At 41.8% G+C, this 22,937-nt stretch overlaps 1 protein-coding gene across 1 annotated transcript in view; it reads right to left on the bottom strand.

Moving 5' to 3' along the window:
* Positions 1-22,937, bottom strand: part of LOC106589191 (glutamate receptor ionotropic, NMDA 2C) — an 87,101-nt gene that overhangs the window by 7,084 nt on the left and 57,080 nt on the right. Inside the window, exons 9-15 of the mRNA XM_045710218.1 lie at positions 22,724-22,892; positions 20,306-20,459; positions 19,494-19,619; positions 14,257-14,486; positions 4,325-4,485; positions 3,909-4,096; positions 3,102-3,334 (exon numbers count right to left, since the gene is read on the bottom strand). Coding sequence (XP_045566174.1) covers positions 3,102-3,334; positions 3,909-4,096; positions 4,325-4,485; positions 14,257-14,486; positions 19,494-19,619; positions 20,306-20,459; positions 22,724-22,892 — 1,261 coding nt within the window. The remainder of the gene's footprint in view (positions 1-3,101; positions 3,335-3,908; positions 4,097-4,324; positions 4,486-14,256; positions 14,487-19,493; positions 19,620-20,305; positions 20,460-22,723; positions 22,893-22,937) is intronic.

Below are 22,937 nucleotides of genomic sequence, written 5' to 3'. Positions count from 1 at the left end.
CACATACAACAACACAGAGTTACACATGGAATAAACAAACATACAGTCAATAATACAGTAGAAAAAAGAAAAGTCTATATACAGTGAGTGCAAATGAGATAAGATAAGGGAGGTAAGGCAATAAATAGGCCATGGTGGGGAAGTAATTACAATATATCAATTAAACACTGGAATGGTAGATGTGCAGAAGATGAATGTTTCATGTTTTAAAGTACTGAATGTCATCAGTTTTTGTCCAGAATATTGAGTCATTGAAACTGACACAGCGCATCCCGAATGGATCCAGCAAACAATGTACCAGACCAGCTGTGATTTACAACATGATAGCAATATTTTGGGATGACCAGGAAATGTATTGGTGAATTATATTAATCATGCACTGAACTGCATCCATCTATTCTGGCAACAATGTCTTTGTGTACATCATAGAACATTGAGTCAAATAGATCTTTAAAACCTCTTATAAAGTTGGTTTTGTAGCATAAACTGGGAATTTTATATTTTTTACTGATATTATGATTGTCTGTTTGTTTCATAACTGAATATTTTAGGTCATCGGTTACTTTGTGTGCTAAACGTGATATTCTTTTGCAATGGGAAGTGATAGTTGTACCTTTCGATTGGGAATTGCTTAATGGTTGTGTTTTTGTAATGTTATGATTGGGACCTACTGGCTTATTTTGCCTGAGTTTCTGGACTGCTTATCCTTTAACATCATGCTGCATGTGACTGCTGTCTTTCCACCGGCCCTATGTAATGGTGCCTGGAGAAGTGGGTATAATAAAAATGTGCCAAAAGTTGCCAAACGGCCCGCCCAGCGAAGGAAAGGCACCCTGGTGTGAAATATCTAGTTTTTGTATGTGTTTTTCTGTAGATTTTTCAGGTTCTCACTCTCATTCACACTTATTTTCAATTTAAAAAATAAAAATAAATTGTTCACAACAATGATAAACCACATCATTCTGATTGGGTGGGCCTGTCATAGACTGGCTCCTCAGTAGGTGGGCCTCTGTCCACCCAGGTCCATCCATGTCTACGCCCCTGATGCAAACAGCGCATGATGACAATTGCGCATCACAAATAGCAGTGGTGTAAAGTACTTAAGTAAAAATACTTTAAAGTACTACTTAAGTCGTTTTTTGGGGGTATCTTTGCTTTACTATTTATATTTTTGACAACTTTTACTTCACTACATTCCTAAAAGAAAATGGTCTAATTCACACACATATCAAGAGAACGTCGCTGGTCATCCCTACACATGCTTTGTTTGTAATTGATGTCTGAGAGTTGGAGTGTGCCCCCTGGCTATCTGTAATTTTAAAAAACATGAAAATGGTGCAGTCTGGTTTGCTTTATAGAAGGAATTTGAAATGATTTATACTTTTACTTGTGATGCTTTAGTATAATTATTTTAGCAATTACATTTACTTTTGATACTTAAGTATATTTAAAACTAAATACTTTTAGACTTTTACTCAAGTAGGATTTTACTGGGTGACTTTCACTTTTATTTGAGTCATTTTCTACTAAGGTATGTTCCTCTTTTACTTTTACTCAAGTATGACAATTGGGTACTTTTTCCACCACTGACAAATAGCCTACTACTTCAGACTAAACTTTTTCAATACCTGGTTTGCATACCCATTGTTGCATTAGTCAGCATTTACTGGCTACCAATGTCATTCGTCTCTGAGCTGCTCCATGCCAAAACTAGTTGAGAGCTGCACGCTCTTGCTGCCTGCAGATGATATTCTGCTGAAACTAGGCTTTTTGTGCGGCGCGCATGTGAATATATTTCACGTGCTTTGCAATTGTGGAGGCTTCTTTGTGCACGATTTCTCTATTGTACTACATCATTGATAAGTTGCATACCTTTACTACACTGCTTTGATATGCATCAGTAGGGATTAAGAAGTGAGTATATGAAATGCCCACTGAAAGAAAAGTAGGTATATGGTTTATACCTGCATATAGCCTCCACCACTGGCCCTTTCTGTTCTACAAAAAGTGCACTCCCCGACATGTGCGCTGTTATTACAGTTGATGTCCATTCAGAATCACGAACTTGTCAGACACTGAAGGCCTATAGGTTTGCCACTGCGCAAACATGTCTATAATAGATATGAAGGCTGTTATCATGCTGTATTCATGTTTGAAGAATATTTGGCCTGGCGAAGCGGTTTTATGCGCTGACTGAATGGAATCTGATAATTCTGAGTTTTTACTCTGCTGCTAGTCCTCACTGTCCGAGACCGAGTCAAGCCCGAACAAGACCGACACTCAATATGTGGTCTCGATACCGGACTCGAGATCGAGACCTGTCTTGAGTACTACAACACTGCCTATAGCTAAACAAACACACACACACAATGAACACACGCACACACACACACACACACACACACACACACACACACACACACACACACACACACACACACACACACACACACACACACACACACACACACACACACACACACACACACACACACACACACACACACACTGAACACACTTGCTGAGCAAATAGTCTCATACTGCATCGGCAAACAGAGAGCCGAGTCTCCTGACTGCCCTGTTCACAGTCGACTGAAAAACTGACAAAGCCCAAATTAATTTGGCCCTCAGGGGCCCCCATAGGGATTAATTATCAGATAGTAATTTAGCTGCAAATCTGATAAGCCCTGATACAGTCACACCTCTGCAATTACACTCTGCTAGAGCAGGATGTGCACACACACACACACTCTTTGTAAGAGTGGTGTTCGAGTTGTGTCTATAGATTTTTGGCTAGTAACGTTTTTCTTATTCCTTCCTTGATACTGCCTCTCCTCTTGCCAACAACCACGCTTTCATTACATAGATTGATTGTTGATTAACACTAATGTTGAGCTGGAATTGTAACTGTGGTTCGATCTCATTATAACTATAGCTGGCAGATGATAATGTAGTCATTGAAATGATAGGCGGTGTAAACAGCACTAAGAGCTCATATCAGGCTTCATACATTGGCCACACATCCTCTCTCTCTCTCTCTCTCTCTCTCTCTCTCTCTCTCTCTCTCTCTCTCTCTCTCTCTCTCTCTAAACCTCTCTCACCCTGCTGATAGCGAGCAGGAAGTCCATGCGAGGAGACTTGTCTAGTTTCTTGCGTAGTTTCCAGTAGAGTAGATGTTCCCAGGCGAACACCAAGAGACTGAGCCCCATGGCCACCAGTAGCATGTAGAAGACCCCGGCCATGTTATCTATGTCCAGCTTACTACTCATCACCTCGTTCTTCTCATTCTGACAGATGCCTGACAGCCAGACCGTCTCCAAGCGCTGGGTGTCACCTGGGAGAGAGGAGAGGAGAGGGACATGGTCATAATCCCCTTGAGGAGGGACTCACAAGTGAATAACTAGTCAGATTCAGCCGCTTTATCTTTCTTTCAAATAAGGGTAGGCTACTGAGGAAAGCATTATTTATGACTTACAAATTGGGGTTAGCAGTGAACAAGAGACGACTTCCATAATTCTACCGTATCAGTAGGACCACAGATGGGTAATTGTACCGAAGCTCCTGTTATACCTATATAAGTAACCTTTTCTGTGTCTGCATGTGTGTGTGTGTTGTATAGTTTGTATTCCCAACACTGTCCTCATGATATCTCTAACACCTCCCTGTGGTCCCTACGATCCTACTGCGATAGGGGATATTAACTCCTACTGTGTGAGTGTGTGTGCCCATAGCGGTTATCATCCTCACACCTAGCCTACTGTGATGAAGGATATTAACTCTCTCTCTAAGCTTCACCCCCGGTGCTGCTGCACACACTGTCGTCAACAAATGAAGATGTGCCAGCTCTACGGGCTGTGTGTGTGTACGTGCGTGCGTGTGCGCGCGCGCATGTGTTTGCAGTGACACACCGTCTCCCAGGAACTGCAGCAAGGCCAGGTCAATGGGTCGTTTCCATCTGGAATCTTTCTGCAGGGCTATGCCATAGCCTGTCGTGGCAAACACTTTCCCAGAGCCGATAGTCACAAGCTTACAGCCCTCGTCCTTCCCTGCCATGTAGTTCAACACCGCAGCATCATAGATGAATGCATCCAGCTTCCTATTGAATGACACAAAAAAGAATCAGACAGTGATGTAATAAATCTCCAGATTATATTAGGAATGAGTTATAAAGTAGATGCATAGGGAGCCAAATAGAACTCCTTCCAGTAAATGGGACTAAATCCAATTTTTGGGTTAATGGACTGTCATTTATTTTGAGGTCATTGGGATGAGGGGTTGAGGGCTGGAGGAGAGTTCAGTGTTAAGCGCAGTGTATTTTTCTTACCCTGTCTTGAGGCTGTTGAGAGCATCCTCCACTCCTTTCTGGTTGTATTTGACCATGTGTGCGTGCATGTCGGGGTAGTTACTTCTGATGTTCCTCTCTGTACTGCCGTTAGGGACCGTACCAAAACGGAATGGAGGGTAGTGCTCCTGAGGCTTCTGGAACTGTAGTAAGTGATGAGGAGAGGAGATTCAGTTCAATGAGATCTAATTCAGAGCAGTCCTATTCATTTCAAACTGATTCAAATAAATGCAGTTTCACTCAATTAAATTCCTTTTGATTGAATGTCATTCTACCCTTTTCAATTTGATTAGATTTGATATAATTCAAGGCCGTTATTTTTGAGTCAATTCAATAGCCATAGATTGCCCGGACCTGCTGTTAGCCCGGACCTGCTGTTTTCGACTCTCTCTCTCTACCACACCTGCTGTCTCTAACTCTGAATGATCGGCTATGAAAAGCCAACTGACATTTACTCCTGAGGTGCTGACCTGTTGCACCCTCTACAACCACTATGATTATTATTATTTGACCCTGCTGGTCATCTATGAATGTTTGAACATCTTGGCCATATTCTGTTATAATCTCTACCCGGCACAGCCAGAAGAGGACTGGCCACCCCTCTGAGCCTGGTCCCTCTCTAGGTTTCTTCCTAGGTTTCTGCCTTTCTAGGGAGTTTTTCCTAGCCACCGTGCTTCTACATCGGCATTGCTTGCTGTTTGGGGTTTTAGGCTGGGTTTCTGTATAGCACTTTGTGACATCGGCTGATGTAAAAACGACTTTATAAATACATTTGATTGATTGATTGAGTTCAGTCTACTACACTCAAAAAAAAAACGCTGCTTTAAAAACAACTCAATTTGGGTAAATATAGGACAGAACACATGTTGGGTTATTTTGACCCAGCAGTTGGGTCATTTAAGAACACATTGCCAGAGCCAGGTTGGGTTGTTGATGCTGCGGTATTTAGCTAAAATCAGAGATGGGTAGACAAATATTACACAAATATTATGGCTGAACTCAAATGTGCTGGTTGATAAAATACCTGTATTTATGGGAAAGATGTTTGAAAAGGGTGTTTTGTTCTTAAATGATATTGTAAATTTTAATAATAGAGTTATGTCCTTCATGGAGTTATCATAATTGTACGGGAAGGTCTGCTCAATCCAAGAGTACAACCAATTGATTACGGCATTGCCCCAAAAATGGAGGATGCGGGTGGCAGTGGGAGGAGGTAGGGAACTGGTCTGTCTGCCCAATATAAAGGATCAAAACTGGCGGAGGAATAAAAATAGCATAAATAGGAAAGTATACCAGTTTCATTTGAGGACCAGGATGTTGACAACTGTGTCATGCAGATCGCAAAATAGTTGGGAAGAGATTGTTGATGTACCAATTTCATGGTACAGGGTGTATGAGTTGATATATAAAACAACGCAAGATTCAAGACTTCGTGCTTTTCAGCTAAAATTATTATATAGAATTCTTGCCACCAACAAAATGTTGAATACTTGTGGCATACCATCATCGAAGCTCTGCAGATTGTGTTGTGAGGATACAGAATCAATAGACCAGGTAGCCTGTTTCTGGTCTCAGGCTCAGGAATGGCTGAAAATGCATAGCATTGATCTAAAATTGACCCTAGAAATAGTACTGTTAAGAGATCTGGAGAGACCGGGTCAGTTAATTACTAATATACTAATACTCTTAGTAAAAGTATTTATCTTCAACACGCAATCTGTAGATTCTATTCGATTAGATAGATTGAAATTGTACGTTAAACAGCATAGTATAGTTGAAAGATATGTGTTGCGTAGAAACACGAAGTGGGTGACCAGCAGAGATAGATGGGATGGGCTGAGGGAAGCTGAGGGTTGGTATGTGGAATTGGAGACAAGTGGGAGTGGAGTTGCTGTGTGAGAGAGAGAGAATGATGGTCAAAAGATAAAGGGAAAAAAAGTCAAAATAAAACATAATAAAAGTACATTTGAATGGCACTAAGTGGCAGTGTTTTTACAACTAATGCCGGTTTGCCTGAGGCTGATGCCGTGCAGGTGTTTGTACACATGCATATACACACACTCTCATTCAAATAAACACATACAAGAACACACACATACATGTAATAGTGCCAGACATGCACACAAACATATAAAGTAGGCATTGCTGTTATGATTTCAGTTGTCCTTGATGTCCTTTGTTTTAAATGTATTATCTAGTTGTATTTTTTTGCATTGTTGTTTGATGTTTTCTTCTGTCTTTTCCTTTTTTCTCTTTAGTTCATTCTCTTGGTTGTTGGTGCATTGGGGGTTCTTGGGGGTTGGGAATGGAATGAATTGTTCAGTTTTTTTCCGGGGGGGGGGAGACTGTGGGAGGGGTCTAGAATGGTTGAGGAACAGCTATTGGGGAACTGTGGGGGGATCTTGGAGGGTTCGGGTTTCACAAGATTGTGATCATGAAAAAGGATAACTATGACACATATTTTATATCACTATCATGCACACGCACCCTCACACATAATGATGGCTCTGTTGCGGAAAGACTGATACATGTTTGATAGTGTCTTGATGCTGTATTGTTTGTCCTTCATGTTCTAATACTTTAATGTTACCCCTTCCTTGTGTTTTTTTGTAATAAATAATACAAAATAAAAAAATTATTTCAATCAGAGATGGGAATTATTTCTATTACATGTATTTCAAATACGTATTTTAATCACACTATATATACAAAAGTATGTTGACACCCCTTCAAATTCATGGATTGGCTATTTGAGCCACAGGTGTAAAAAAATCAAGCACACAGCCATGCATTCTCCATAGACAAACATTGGCAGTAGAATGACCTTACTGTCATAGGATGCCACCTTTCCAACAAGTCAGTTCGTCCAATTTTTTCCCTGCTAGAGCTGCCCTGGTCAACTGTAAGTGCTGTTTTTGTGAAATGGAAACATCTAGGAGCAACAACGGCTGAACCGCGAAGCTCACAGAACAGGACCGCTGAAGCGCATCGTGAGTAAAAAAACATCTGTTCTCGGTTGCAACACTCACTACCAAAGCGAGGTCCATACAGAAATGATTTTTCGAACTTGACTGGCCTGCACAGAGCCCTGACCTCAACTCCATCGAACACCTTTGGGATGAATTGGAACGGCGACTGCGAGCCAGGCCTAATCGCCCAAAATCAGTGCCGACCTCACGAATGCTCGTGGCTAAATGGAAGCAAGTTCCCGCAGTAATGTTTCAACATCTAGTAGAAAGTCTTCCAGAAGAGTGGAGGCTGTTACAGCAGCAAAGGGGGGACCAACTCCATATGTATGCCCATGATTTTGAAATGAGATGTTCGACAAGCAGGTGTCCACATACTTTTGGTCATATAGTGTACTTCTGAATATTTTGTATTACACTGGTCTGAATAACACTCCAATGTAGTATTCAGAGCCCTTGACTTTTTCCACATTTTGTTACATTACAACCTTATTCTGAAATTGATTAAATAGTTTTTTTCTTCATCAATCTACACACAATACCCCATAATGACAAAGAAAAAACCTGTTTGTGTATTAAAAAATGTATTAATGTATGAAATTTAAAAACTGAAATATCACATTTACACAAGTATTCAGACCCTTTTACTCAGTACTTTGTTGAAGCACCTTTGGCAGCGATTACAATCTCGATTCTTCTTGGGTAAGACGCTACAAGCTTGGCACACCTGTATTTGGGGAGTTTCTCCCATTCTGGATGGGGAGCGTCGCTGCACAGCTATTTTCAGGTCTCTCCAGAGATGTTCTATTGGATTCAAGTCCGGTTCTGGCTGGTCCACTCAAGGACATTCAGAGACTTGTCCCGAAGCCACTCCTGCATTGTCTTGGCTGTGTGCTTAGAATCGTTGTCCTGTTGGAAGGTGAACCTTCGCCGCAGTCTGAGGTCCTGAGCGCTCTGGAGCAGGTTTTCATCTTTCCCTCGATCCTGACGAGTCTCCCAGTCCCTGCCACTGAAAAACATCACCTAAGCATGATGCTGCCACCACCATGCTTCACCACAGGGATGATGCCAGGTTTCATCCAGACATGAAGCTTGGCATTCGGGCCAAAGAGTTCAATCTTGGCTTCATCAGACCAGAAAATCTTGTTTCTCATTGTCTGAGTCCTTTAGGTGCCTTTTGGCAAAGTCAGCTGTCATGTACCTTGTACTGAGGAGTGGCTTCCGTCTGGCCACTCTAACATAAAGGCCTGATTGGTGGAGTGCTACAGAGATGGTTGTCCTTCTGGAAAGTTCTCCCATCTCCACAGAAGAACTCTGGAGCTCTGTCAGAGTGGCAATTCGGTTCTTGGTCACCTCCCTGACCAAGACCATTCTTCCTTGATTGCTCATTTTCTCCGAACGGCCAACTATAGGAAGAGTCTTGGTGGTTCCAAACCTCTTCCATTTAAGAATGATGGAGGCCACTGTTCTTGGGGACCTTCAATGCTGCAGACATGTGTTGGTACCCTTCCCCAGATCTGCGCCGTCACGCTATCCTGTCTCAGAGCTCTACTGACAATAGCTTCATCCTCATTCCTTAGTTTTTGCTCTGACATGCATTGTCAACTGTGGGACCTTATATAGACAGGTGTGTGCCTTACCAATCATGCCCAATCAATTTAATTTACCACATGTGGACTTCAATCAAGTTGTAGAAACATCTTAAGGATGATCAATGGAAACAGGATGCACATGAGCTCAATTTCGAGTCTCATAGCAAAGGGTCTGAATACTTATGTAAATATGATATTTCAGTTTTAATTTTTTTTAAATTTGCAAGAAATACTGAAATGTATTTTCACTGTCATTATTGGGAATTGTGTGTAGATGGATGAGGAATAAAAAGAATGTAATACATTTTACAACAAGGCTGTAACATCACAAAATGTGGGTCTGAGTACTTTCTGAATGCACTGTATTTTATAAGAAGATACTTTAGAAAGCTGTCATTTGTATTTTCAAAATGCAAAATACTTTTGTGTATCATTTCTTTATAGCGTTTCACAATTGTGTGACCCCTTTCCCCCTACATTGGTATCAAAAGTCTGACGGCACTATGGTGTGATAAGAGCGTCTGTTAGATGAACTACAGTAAATGGAAATGTATAGCCTATGTAAAAATGAACAATTGCAAAGCATGCTGAGTATTCCTCGAATGAGTTCCGCGTCAAAACAAGGCCAATGACAATACCCAGTGTGCTTTGCAGTTGTTCATTTTCATTTTCACATGTACATTTACATTTTGGACATCAGCAGACACTCTTACCCAGAGTGACAGCGCATTCAACTAAGGTAGATAAACAACAGCATACGGTGTCACGGTCATAGCAAGTAAGACGTTTCTGTAACAGTTACTGAGAATGTTGTTGCTGTTCGGCAGGCAACTTGCAAATGTATTTTTGTAATTCAAAATACAAAATATAGTGCCTTCAGAAAGTATTCACCTCCCTAGATTTTTTCACATTTTTGTTGTTTTACAGCCTGAATTTAAAATGTATTTTGTCACTGGCCTACACACAATACTACATAATGTCAAAGTACACTTTGGATGGTGTATCAATACACCCAATTACTACAAATATACAGGGGTCCTTCCTAACTCAGTTGCCTGAGAGGAAGGAAACCGCTCAGGGATTTCACCATGAGGCCAATGGTGACTTTAAAACAGTTACAGAGTTGAATGGCTGTGATAGGAGAAAACTGAGGATGAATCAACAACATTGTAGTTACTTCAGTATACTAACCCAATTGACAGAGTGAAAAGAACGAAGCCTGTACAGAATAAATGTATTCCAAAACATGAATCCTGTTTGCAACAAGGCACTAAAGTAATACTGCAAAAAAAAAATATGGCTAAGCAATTAACTTTTTGTCCTGAATACAACATTTTATGTTTGGGGCAAATCCAATACAACACATTACTGAGTACCACTCTCCATATTTCCAAGCATAGTGGTGGATGCATCATGTTATGGGTGTGCTTGATTCTAACATGTATTGACTCAGAGGGTTGAATACTTATCTAATCAAAATATATTTGTGTTTTAGTTCTCATGATTTTTTTTACAGATGCTAGAATTTTTCCTCCACTTTGACATTACAGAGTATTTTGTGTAGACTGTTGACAGAAAATGACAATGAAATCCATTTTAATCCCACTTAGTCATAAAATGAGTAGTAAGTCAAGGGTTTGACAACTTTCCGAAGGCACTGTACATGTATTTTAATTAAATACAGTACTTTGCAAAATTATCTTATATTTTGATACATTGGTCTTTAGGGTATTTTGTAGTTGTATTTTGTAGTTTGTAATTTATGCCCATCCCTGGCTATGATCCACCGGGTCAGATCAGAAGACTGGAGGCGTGGCTTAGTTGAGGCATGGCTTTTGGCTAGTTGTTTTTGGCCACCTGTGAGAGTAAATGTCATCCCAGTTCATCTGTTCTGTTGTATTGTCAATATACACTGCTCCAAAAAATAAAGGGAACACTAAAATAACACATCCTAGATCTGAATGAAAGAAATAATCTTATTACATACTTTTTTCTTTACATAGTTGAATGTGCTGAAAACAAAATCACACAAAAATAATCAATGGAAATCCAATTTATCAACCCATGGAGGTCTGGATTTGGAGTCACACTCAAAATTAAAGTGGAAAACCACACTACAGGCTGATCCAACTTTGATGTAATGTCCTTAAAACAAGTCAAAATGAGGCTCAGTAGTGTGTGTGGCCTCCACGTGCCTGTATGACCTCCCTACAACGCCTGGGCATGCTCCTGATGAGGTGGCGGATGGTCTCCTGAGGGATCTCCTCCCAGACCTGGACTAAAGCATCCGCCAACTCCTGGACAGTCTGTGGTGCAACGTGGCGTTGGTGGATGGAGCGAGACATGATGTCCCAGATGTGCTCAATTGGATTCAGGTCTGGGGAACGGGTGGGCCAGTCCATAGCATCAATGCCTTCCTCTTGCAGGAACTGCTGACACACTCCAGCCACATGAGGTCTAGCATTGTCTTGCATTAGGAGGAACCCAGGGCCAACCGCACCAGCATATGGTCTCACAAAGGGTCTGAGGATCTCATCTCGGTACCTAATGGCAGTCAGGCTACCTCTGGCGAGCACATGGAGGGCTGTGCGGCCCCCAAAGAAATGCCACCCCACACCATGACTGACCCACCGCCAAACCGGTCATGCTGGAGGATGTTGCAGGCAGCAGAACGTTCTCCACGGCGTCTCCAGACTCTGTCACGTCTGTCACATGTGCTCAGTGTGAACCTGCTTTCATCTGTGAAGAGCACAGGGCGCCAGTGGCGAATTTGCCAATCTTGGTGTTCACTGGCAAATGCCAAACGTCCTGCACGGTGTTGGGCTGTAAGCACAACCCCCACCTGTGGACGTCGGGCCCTCATACCACCCTCATGGAGTCTGTTTCTGACCGTTTGAGCAGACACATGCACATTTGTGGCCTGCTGGAGGTCATTTTGCAGGGCTCTGGCAATGCTTCTCCTGCTCCTCCTTGCACAAAGGCGGAGGTAGCGGTCCTGCTGCTGGGTTGTTGCCCTCCTACGGCCTCCTCCACATCTCATGATGTACTGGCCTGTCTCCTGGTAGCGCCTCCATGCTCTGGACACTACGCTGACAGACACAGCAAACCTTCTTGCCACAGCTCGCATTGATGTGCCATCCTGGATGAGCTGCACTACCTGAGCCACTTGTGTGGGTCGGAGACTCCGTCTCATGCTACCACTAGAGTGAAAGCACCACCAGCATTCAAAAGTGACCAAAACATCAGCCAGGAAGCATAGGAACTGAGAAGTTGTCTGTGGTCACCACCTGCAGAACCACTCCTTTATTGGGGGTGTCTTGCTAATTGCCTATAATTTCCACCTGTTGTCTATTCCATTTGCACAACAGCATGTGAAATTTATTGTCAATCAGTGTTGCTTCCTTAGTGGACAGTTTGATTTCACAGAAGTGTGATTGACTTGGAGTTACATTGTGTTGTTTAAGTGTTCCCTTTATTTTTTTGAGCAGTATATGTTAAGGATGAGTAATGACACTTTTGTATTTTAATAAGACTTAGAAGGTGTATGCGTGCCTTAAATGCTGGGAAGGGTACCAATTTGATATAATGTTATTAATTCAGCAACATTTTAATTTGCAGTGTACAAATTTAACATGATGAACAGGAATGACATTTACTCTCATGGGTGGCCTAAAATAACAATCTGAAAGCCACACCCTCAATAGACCATTCCTTTGAATTACCCAAACATGGGTAATTTTTTACTTTCATGCTGGGTTGACCCAGCAGCTGTGTGTTTCTTAAAGTCTTACAAATGTTATTTTATTGTCCTAATATAAAATTAATAACATCATCAATGAAAGACTTTGACACAGTGGTACCAATTCCAATATTTGGGTATGAATAGGTTCTTGATTAACTCATACTCTTATGTACGCCTCATTAAAGCTACAAAATGACTAACTCTAAATTGTAATGCAATGACAATACCACAGACAAGACTAACCTGACTGACATTTACCTTCATGGGTGACCAAAAATAGCTATCTGAAAGCCACACCCCTACTTAGCCACACCTCCAGTCTTCTGATCTGGCCTGCTGGGTCATTGCCAGGGATGGGCATAAATTACAAATTACAATTACAAAATACCGAAAGACCAATGTATCAAAATATAAAATACTGTTGCAAGTATTGTATTTAATTAAAATACATGTATTTTGTATTTTAAAATAAAGAACTACATTTCCAAGTAACCAGAAGATCAGCAACAATATCTTGTGTGGTTGTGGAAACGTCTTACTTGCTTTGACTGTGATATGTTGTTGTTTGTCTAACTTAGCTGCATGCACTCTGGATAATTCTAAATGACCGAAAGCTCATTAGAATAACTCAGCATGCTTTCCCATTGTTTATTTTTACATAAACATTTATATTTAGTTCCTTTAGCAGATGCTCTTATCACACCATAGCATAATCAGACTTCTGATACCAATGTTGGGTGAAAGGGTGCCCGAAAATTCTGAACCGCTATAAAAAAAAAGTATTTTGTATTTTGAAAATACAAAAATTTCAGCTTTCAAGAGTATCTTGTTACAAATTATATTGGAGTGTAGTTCAGTCCAGTGTAATACAAAATACACACTACTCAGAAGTAATTGGAATATGTATTTCAAATATATGTAACAGACATACTGCCAATCTGGTCATAGCTCAATAACCCAACTAAGTGCTGGGTCAAAAATAACTATTTACCCAGGGATGGATTGTTCACACAGCATTTTTTTGAGTGTAGTACTTCAACTCAGGGCCGTTTGGCCAAGTCAGTTCAGAGTTGAGAGGATTCAAAGTGCAGGATGGATGAAACCTTTGACAGAACCACACAGAAACCAGACGCTCATGAAACTCAATTAAAGTGTAAATAAAAACTCTCCATTATAAGCTGTTAGTATTGACCTTCAGAGCCCTGTGAAGATGGATGGACCTCTCTACAATAAGATCCTTTGTGTGTGTGTGTGTGTTCACTGTCTGAGAATAATATAATATTGTCTCAACACCTCCCCTGAGGCCCTGGCTTTTTCTCTCTCTCTGTATCTATTCTCTGTTTATTTGTTTCTCGCTCTCGCACTCTGAAGTGAAGTTTGTCGCTTGTCATTTTCCTCTTCTGTGATTACGCTGAGGAATTGCGAGCCAAATTAAGAAAAGTGTGTGTGTGTGTGTGTGTGTGTGTGTGTGTGTGTGTGTGTGTGTGTGTGTGTGTGTGTGTGTGTGTGTGCTATGGTCTGACAGGGAGAATCTTTGACAGGATGAGCCCAGAGAGGACAGTTATCAGGATGGATGGATTGATGGATGACTCAGGGATTGATTAGATGTCCTACCTTCTTGTCAGACAGTCCAGACACAGTGTCTATGTACTGCTCCTGGATCATGAAGGCAGCCAGGTTGGCAGTGTAGGAAGCCAGGAAGATGACAGCGAAGAAGGCCCACACCAACACCATGATCTTACTGGTTGTGCCTTTAGGGTTCTCAATGGGGACTGAGTTATTGAACACGATGCCCCACAGTAGCCACACAGACTTCCCTATGGTGAAGGTAGGACCTCCAGGTGCTGGGGGAGAGGAGCAGAGATGGGCAGTATTTATGTTACATAAACACTACCGGTCAAAAGTTTCAGAACACCTACTCATTCAAGGGTTTTTCTTTATTTGTACTATTTTCTACATTGTAGAATAGTAGTGAAGACATCAAAACTATGAAATAACATGTGGTAACCAAACAATTGTTAAACAAATCAAAATACATTTTATATTTGAGATTATTCAAATAGCCACCCTTTGCCTTGATGACAGCTTTGCACACTCTTGGCATTCTCTCAACCAGCTTCACCTGGAATGATTTTCCAACAGGCTTGAAGGAGTTCCCACATATGCTGAGCACTTGTTGGCTGCTTTTCCTTCACTCTGCGGCCCAACTCATCCCAAACCATCTCAATTTGGTTTAAGTCAGGTGATTGTGGAGGCCAGGTCATCTGATGCAGTAGTCCATCAATCTCCTTCTTGGTAAAAATAGCCGTTACACAGCCTGGAGGTGTGTTTTGGGTCATTTTCCTGTTGAAAAACAAATGATAGTCCCACTAAGCCCAAACCAAATGGGATGGCGTATCGCTGCAGAATGCTGCGTTAGCCATGCTGGTTAAGAGTGCCTTGAATTCTAAATTAATCACAGACAGTGTCACCAGCCAAGCACACCCACACCATAACACCTACTCCTCCATGCTTTATGGTGGGAAATACACATGCGGAGATCCTCCGTTCACCGACACCATGTCTCACAAAGACATGGCGGTTGGAACCAAAAATCTCCTATTTGGACCAGACCAAATGACAAATTTCCACTGGTCTAATGTCCATTGCTCGTATTTCTTGGCCCAAGCAAGTCTCCTCTTATTATTGGTGTCCTTTAGTAGTGGTTTCTTTGCAGCAATTTGTCCATGAAGGCCTGATTCACACAGTCTCCTCTGAACAGTTGATGTTGAGATGTTGAGTTACTTAAACTCTGAAGTATTAATTTGGGCTGCAATTTCTGAGGCTGGTAACTCTAATGAACTTATCCTCTGCAGCAGAGGTAACTGGGTCTTCCATTCCTGTGGCGGTCCTCATGAGAGCCAGTTTCATCATAGAGCTTGATGGTTTTTGTGACTGCACTTGAAGAAACTTTCAAAGTTCTTAACATTTTCCGTATTGACTGACCTTCATGACTGACCTTCATGTCTTAAAGTAATGATGGAATGTCATTTCTCTTTGCTTATTAGAGCTGTTCTTGCCATAATATGGACTTGATCTTTTACCAAATAGGACTTGATTGGCTCAACTGATTGGCTCAAACGCATTAAGAAGGAAAGAAATTCCACAAAGTAACTTTTAAGAAGGCACACCTGTTAATTGAAATGAATTCCAGGTGACCACATCATGAAGCAGGTTGAGATAATGCCAAGAGTGTGCAAAGCTGTCATCAAGGCAAAGGGTGGCTACTTGAAGAATCTCAAATATAAAATATATTTTGATTTGTTTAACAATTTTTGGTTACTACATGATTCCATATGTGTTATTTCATTGTTTTGATGTCTTCACTATTATTCTACAACGTAGAAAATAGTAAAAAATAAATAAAAACCCTTGAATGAGTAGGTGTTCTAAAACTTTTGACCGGTAGTGTATTTGAAATACATATTTTAATTACTTCTGAGTATTTTTTTATTTGAATTACACTGGGCTGAACTACACTCCAATGTATTTTGTATTTTCAAAATTCTGTAATTTGTATTTTCAAAATACAAAATACTTTACATTACCATTGAGAGTTAGAGGCGGGGGGATGTTAGGGAGGAGAGGGAGGTGGAGATTAGATGTTTGGTTAATAAACCCAAGGTATCATAACAGCCTCATTAGCAGATGTACAATTGGATGAATGGATCAATAAAGCTCCCAAGATTCAGTGTTGTTGATGTGTTTCATGGAACATAATCCTTATACGTCCATGTTCCTATACTGTTGATGACAGAATCATGAATTTCAAATTAGCTTATTTCTATAGGCCCCTGCTAGGCATTATAGAGAGCTGAAAAGGTCAAACTTATATAATGTTTCTATTCATAGGTCATTCCCTAACACATCACTCAACCCAGCAGCATTAGCGATCCTCTCAGCATTAGCCTAGCTACTGAAAGGTTAGGCATTAGCCTGCCTCCACCTGGTGTGTATCATGATGGGGAAGACAGCATTAGCCTATAATTGTGTGTCGTGTTGGGGAACACTGCGCTTGCCGCTAGCCTGCTTCTAGCTGTGTGTCGTGTTGGGGAACACACCCTCAGTCCATCCATCTTGGTCATCTTAGCGGAGCCACATCCATCTCCGTCAGATTAGCCTAGCGACAAATGTTAATTAAACCAGGAAGTGACCTTTCAGACAGTGAGACGAGTGCAAGCTCTGGCATCTCGGCAGGCTGGGATTGAATAGCCATCTTCGTTGTGTGCAAGGCTATACCCCACAGTCTCCCGGGGACTCTCGGTCTGACATTCTGTTTCATAACCTGTAAAGCAGGCTTCCCCAACAGTTGGCCCGTGGGCCGAATTCCGTCGGAGGGTGATTTTATTTGGCCCCCCAAGTTGTCAGAAATATACAGTACCAGTCAAAACTTTGGACACACCAACTCATTCCAGGATTTTTCTTTATTATTACTATTTTCAACATTGTAGAATAATAGTGAAGACATCACAACAATGAAATAACACATATGGAATCATGTAGTAACCAAAACAGTGTTGAACAAATCAAAATATATTTTATATTTGAGATTCTTCAAATTAGCCACACTTTCCCTTGATGAGAGCTTTGTACACGCTTGGCATTCTCTCAACCAGCTTCATGAGGTAGTCACCTGGAATGCATTAAAAGTTCATTTGTGCAATTTATTTCCTTCTTAATGCTTTTGAGTCAGTCAGGTATGTTGTGAAAAGTTATGGGTGGTATACAGAAGATAGCCCTGTTTGGTAAAAGATCAAGTCCATATTATGGCAAGAACAGCTCAAATAAGCAAAGAGAAACGACAGTCCGTCATTACTTTAAGACATGAAGGTAAGTCAATCTGGAACATTTCAAGAACTTTGAAAGTTTCTTCAAGTGCAGTAACAAAAAACCATCAAGCTCAATGATGAAACTGGCTCTCATGAGGACCGCCACAGGAAAGGAAGACCCAGAGTTACCTCTGCTGCAGAGGATAAGTTCATTAGAGTTACCAGCCTCAGAAATTGCAGCCAAATAAATGCTTCACAAAGTTCAAGTAAAAGACGCAGCTTAACATCAACTGTTCAGAGGAGACTGTGTGAATCAGGCCTTCATGGTCGAAGTTCTGCAAAGAAACCACTACTAAAGGACACCAATAAGAAGAAGAAACTTGCCTGGGCCAAGAAACACAAGCAATGGACATTAAACTGGTGAAAATCTGTCCTTTGGTCTGATGAGTCCAAATTTGAGATTTCTGGTTCCAACCACTGTGTCTTTGTGAGACGCAGAGTAGGTGAATGGATGATCTCCGCATTTGTGGTTCCCACCGTGAAGCATGAGGAGGTGTGATAGTGTGGGGGTGCTTTGCTGGTGACACTGTCAGTGATTTATTTATAATTCAAGGCACACTTAACCAGCATGGCGACCACAGCATTCTGCAGAAATATGCCATCCCATCTGGTTTGGGCTTAATGAGTGTTTTTCAACAGGAAAATGACCCAAAAAATACCTCCAGAATGTGTAAGTGCTATTTTACCAAGGTGAGTGATGGAGTGCTGTATCAGATGGCCTGGCCTCGATTGAGATGGTTTGGGATGTGTCGGACAGCAGAGTGAAGGAAGAGCAGCCAAGAAGTACTCAGCATATGTGGGAACTCCTTCAAGACTGGAAAAGCATTCCAGGTGAAGCTGGTTGAGACAATGCCAAGAGAGTGCAAAGCTGTCATCAAGGCAAAGGGTGGCTACTTTGAAGAATCTCAAATCTAAAATATATTTTGATTTGTTTAACAATTTTTTGGTTACTACATGATTCCACGTGTGTCATTTCATAGTTCTGATGTCTTCGCTTTTATTCTACAATGCAGAAAATAGTAAAAATAAATAAAAGCCCTTGAATGAATAGGTGTGTCCAAACTTTTGACTGGTACTGTCTATATACAGTTGAAGTCAGAAGTTTACATACACCTTAGCCTAATACATTCAAACTCAGTTTTTCACAATTCCTGACATTTTATCCAAATAAAAATTCTCTGTCTTAGGTCAGTTAGGATCACCACTTTAAAGAATCTGAAATGTCAGAATATTAGTAGAGAGAATGATTTATTTCAGCTTTTATTTCTTTCATCACATTCCCAGTGGGTCAGAAGTTTACATACACTCAATTAGTATTTGGTAGCATTGCCTTTAAAATGTTTAACTTGCGTCAAATATTTCAGGTAGGCTTCCACAAGCTTCCCACAATAAGTTGGGTAAATTTTGGCCCATTCCTCCTGACAGAGCTGGTGTCACTGACTCAGGTTTGTAGGCCTCCTTGCTCACACACGCTTTTTCAGTTCTGCCAACAAATTTTCTATAGGATTAAGGTCAGGGCTTTGTGATGGCCAATCCAATACCTTGACTTTGTTGTCCTTAAGCCATTTTGCCACAACTTTGGAAGTATGCTTGGGGTCATTGTCCATTTGGAAGACCCATGTGCGACCAAGCTTTAACTTCCTGACTGATGTCTTGAGATGTTGCTTCAGTATATCCACAAAAATTCCCTTTCTCATGATTGGCCATCACAAAGCCATGACCTCAATTCTATAGAAAATTTGTGGGCAGAACTGAAAAAGCGTGTGCAAGCAAGGAGGCCTACAAACCTGACTCAGTTACACCAGCTCTGTCAGGAGGAATGGGCCAAAGTTCACCAAACTCATTGTGGGAAGCTTGTGGAAGGCTACCCGAAATGTTTGACCCAAGTTAAACAATTTAAAGGCAACTGAGTTTGATCCTGGGTCTCCTGTGTTAGCCCTCTGAGCTAAATCCAGGCTAGCAGACAGGTTAGTCTCAACTCACCTTTGGCACTGACCAAGCTTCGGTTGTAACCGACAGGACTGAAGTACTCAAACACGAATACAGTCACAGCGACCACGGTCAGGCACATTACAAACATCATCACCCACACCGCTGGGCTATAGGGCTCTAGTGGAGAGGAGGAGAGACACGGAGGGGAGCGATAGAGCGGGAGGGAGGGAGGGAGGGCAAAAGAGAGAAGGAGAGAGAGACATCTTTCTTTTCAGGTATTTTGGACTGGCCAACAATGGCTAACAATGTCTTCTGCATAGTATCTAAAGAAGAATTAAAGGTAATAATGGGATTCTTAATCCATTCCTTTGGTTGTCGTATTAGCTTTTGTACTGCCAGGCTCAAACAAGGTAATTATACATAATTTGAAGATCAGGGAGAGAAGAGGCAGAGATAAAATTATTAATTTTAACATGGGAAAATATCCAGCAACTTGTTTTCATTTTGATTTTGTTGTTTCAGGGTTTATGTGGGATTTAGTCATATCTGCAGGATAAAACTTTAATCTAAAGTTTCCTAAAGCAGAAAAAACAGACCACTGAGACAGAACTCAGTAAAGTAGGCCACACACACGTTTGAGCTCACTGAGCGTTGCCATGGGAGCTAGCGGTCTTGCTGCATCCATGGGGAGAGGCATCATGGCTGACAATACAGGTAAATTACTCTTAGGCACACATCTAGGATCGTCTTGTCCTCCCCATATCCTAATGATAGCTATTGGAGTAATTAAACTAAACTGACCTCAGATCAAATTCTATTTACATTATCTAAAGTCAATCAATTAATCAATCCTACTATCTCACCAAGGAAGGCGGAGGGGGAGACAGTCCCATTGCTACGGGCAACCATGACGCTGATGCCCGTCTCAACGAAGGGCACGGAGAAGTCGATGATCTCAGAACGCTCCTCATTTATGGTGAGGGAACCTATGGCCATGTCTGCTTTCCTATAGAACACCTGGGAGAGGAGAGGGTGAAGAATGAGACAGGGTGAGCAAAAGAGAGTGGCAGGTTGATACATGTACATCTTTACATTATACAACTGACAATAGGATTTACTGTACATAATCCCACTGCTAACGTACAGTGCATTCAGAAAGTATTAAGACCCGTTCACTTTTTCACATGTTGTTACATTACAGCCTAAAATGTATTAAATAAAAAATATCCTCATCAATCTACACACAATACCCCATAACGACAAAGCGAAAACTGGTTTATAGAAATGTTGGCTAATTTATTACAAATAAAAAACAGAAATACCGTATTTACATAAGTATTCAGACCCTTTGCTATGAGACTCGAAATTGAGCTCAGGTGCATCCTGTTCCCATTTATCCTCCATGAGATGTTTCTACAACTTGATTGGAGTCCACCTGTGGTAAATTCAATTGATTGGACATGATTTGGAAAGGCACACACTTAACTTTTTAAGGTCCCACAGTTGACAGTGCATGTAAGAGCCAAAAACCAAACCATAAGGTCGAAGGAATTGTCAGCAGAGCACTGAGACAGGATTGTATCGAGGCACAGATCTGGGGAAGGGTACCAAAACATTTCTGCAGCATTGAAGGTCCCCTAGAAAACAGTGGCGTCCATCATTCTTAAATGGAAGAAGTTTGGAACCAACAAGACTCTTCCTAGAGCTGGCCGCCCGGCCAAACTGAGCAATCGGGGAAGAAGGGTCTAGGTCGGGGAGGTGGCCAAGAACCTGATGGTCACTCTGACAGAGCTCCAGCGTTCCTCTGTGGAGATGGGAGAACCTTCCAGAAGGACAACCATCTCAGCAGCACTCTACCAAATCAGGCCTTTATGGTAGAGTGGCCAGACAGAAGCCACTCCTCAGTAAAAAGGCATGATACGTCGCTTGGAATTTGCCAAAAGGCACCTACTGTAAAGGACTCTTAGATAATGAGAAACAAGATTCTCTGGTCTGATGAAACCAAGATTGAACTATTTTACTGATTGCCAAGCGTCACCTCTGGAGGAAACCTGGCACTATCCCTACAGTGAAGCATGGTGGTGGCAGCATCATGCTGTGGGGATGTTGTTCAGTGGCAGGGACTGGGAGACTAGTTAGGATCGAGGGAAAGATGAATGGAGCAATGTACAAAGAGTTCCTTGATGAAAACCTGCCCCAGAGCGCTCAGGACCTCAGACTGGGGCGAAGGTTCACCTTCCAACGGGACAACGACCCTAAGCACACAGCCAACAGAACGTAGGCCTGGTTTGGGGACAAGTTTCTGAATTTCCTTAAGTTGCCCAGCCAGAGCCCGGACTTGAACCAAGATTGAACATCTCTGCAGAGACCTGAAAATAACTGTGCAGTGACGCTCCCCATCCAACCTAACAGAGCTTGAGAGGATCTGCAGAGAAACTAATTATGGGGAAGTGTGTGTAGAATGAGGAAAAAAACGATTGAGTCCATTTCATAAGAAGGCTGTAATGTAACAAAATGTGGAAAAAGTCAAGGGGTCTGAATACTTTCCGAATGCGCTGTATATAAGAATGGCACACTATGGTATTTTTCTCTAGAATTACCTCAAAATATATCAAACACATACAAAGTATTGAGCCTCTGGGCAGAGGAATGCAGGCAGTGATGTTCTCATGAGGAACACCTGTTTTGGCATACGCCTTAGGATGCAACTGTGTTTGATGTGTGTGTTTTGCATCTTCAGCACCATATGTGCATGTCCTCATACACCATTGCCTAGTTAAAATGCACCATCAAAGAGATAGGCAGAGCTACTGTACACCTACCCAGGTTACCACTGCCACTGACCACTGCCTCTTTTTCTCTCCTGCTCCCAAAGAACACACAGCACATAGTTAGGAGTAGGAGCGCTGTAGCTATTTATGGGGAAGCTAGCTTATATTCCAATTGTTATCGTTCTGGGATTTGAACCAGCAGCATTCCAGCTACTGGTACACCTCTCGAGCCTCTATGCTACCCACCACCTCTGCCCTAGCACAGACATCTCCTGTAATGTTCTGCATTCCTGGTCCTGGAAAACTAGGGTGTGCAGGCTTTTGTCCCAGGCCAGCACTAACACGCTTGATTACACTAATCAACGGACCATGAAAGCCTTGATAAGTGTAATCAAGTGTGTTATCAGAATGCAAGTGGAGCTTTTACCCCATTGCTTACACCTATGGATTACTCTCAGATTCCCATGGACTAGGGTTTGATATGGGGTTTGGCATTAGTGTTCCTCTCACCTCTCCGATCATGCCGTTCCAGATGCCACTGATCATCTTTCCATGTTTCCCGTTAGTGACCAGGTAGAGGTCGTAGGAGAACTTAATGGTGCGAGACAGCTTCTTCAGAATGTCTATACAGAACCCCTTACAGCACAGCTTGGTGTAGGGCTCCGAGTGGCCCACAATACTGTAGGGAGAGGAGGAGCGCACACACAGAACAGAGCTTAGTAAA

The sequence above is a fragment of the Salmo salar genome, chromosome ssa28, assembly GCF_905237065.1.
Source record: "Salmo salar chromosome ssa28, Ssal_v3.1, whole genome shotgun sequence".
Classification (NCBI taxonomy): Eukaryota; Metazoa; Chordata; class Actinopteri; order Salmoniformes; family Salmonidae; genus Salmo; species Salmo salar.
This window is presented reverse-complemented; position numbering and strand designations above follow the sequence as displayed.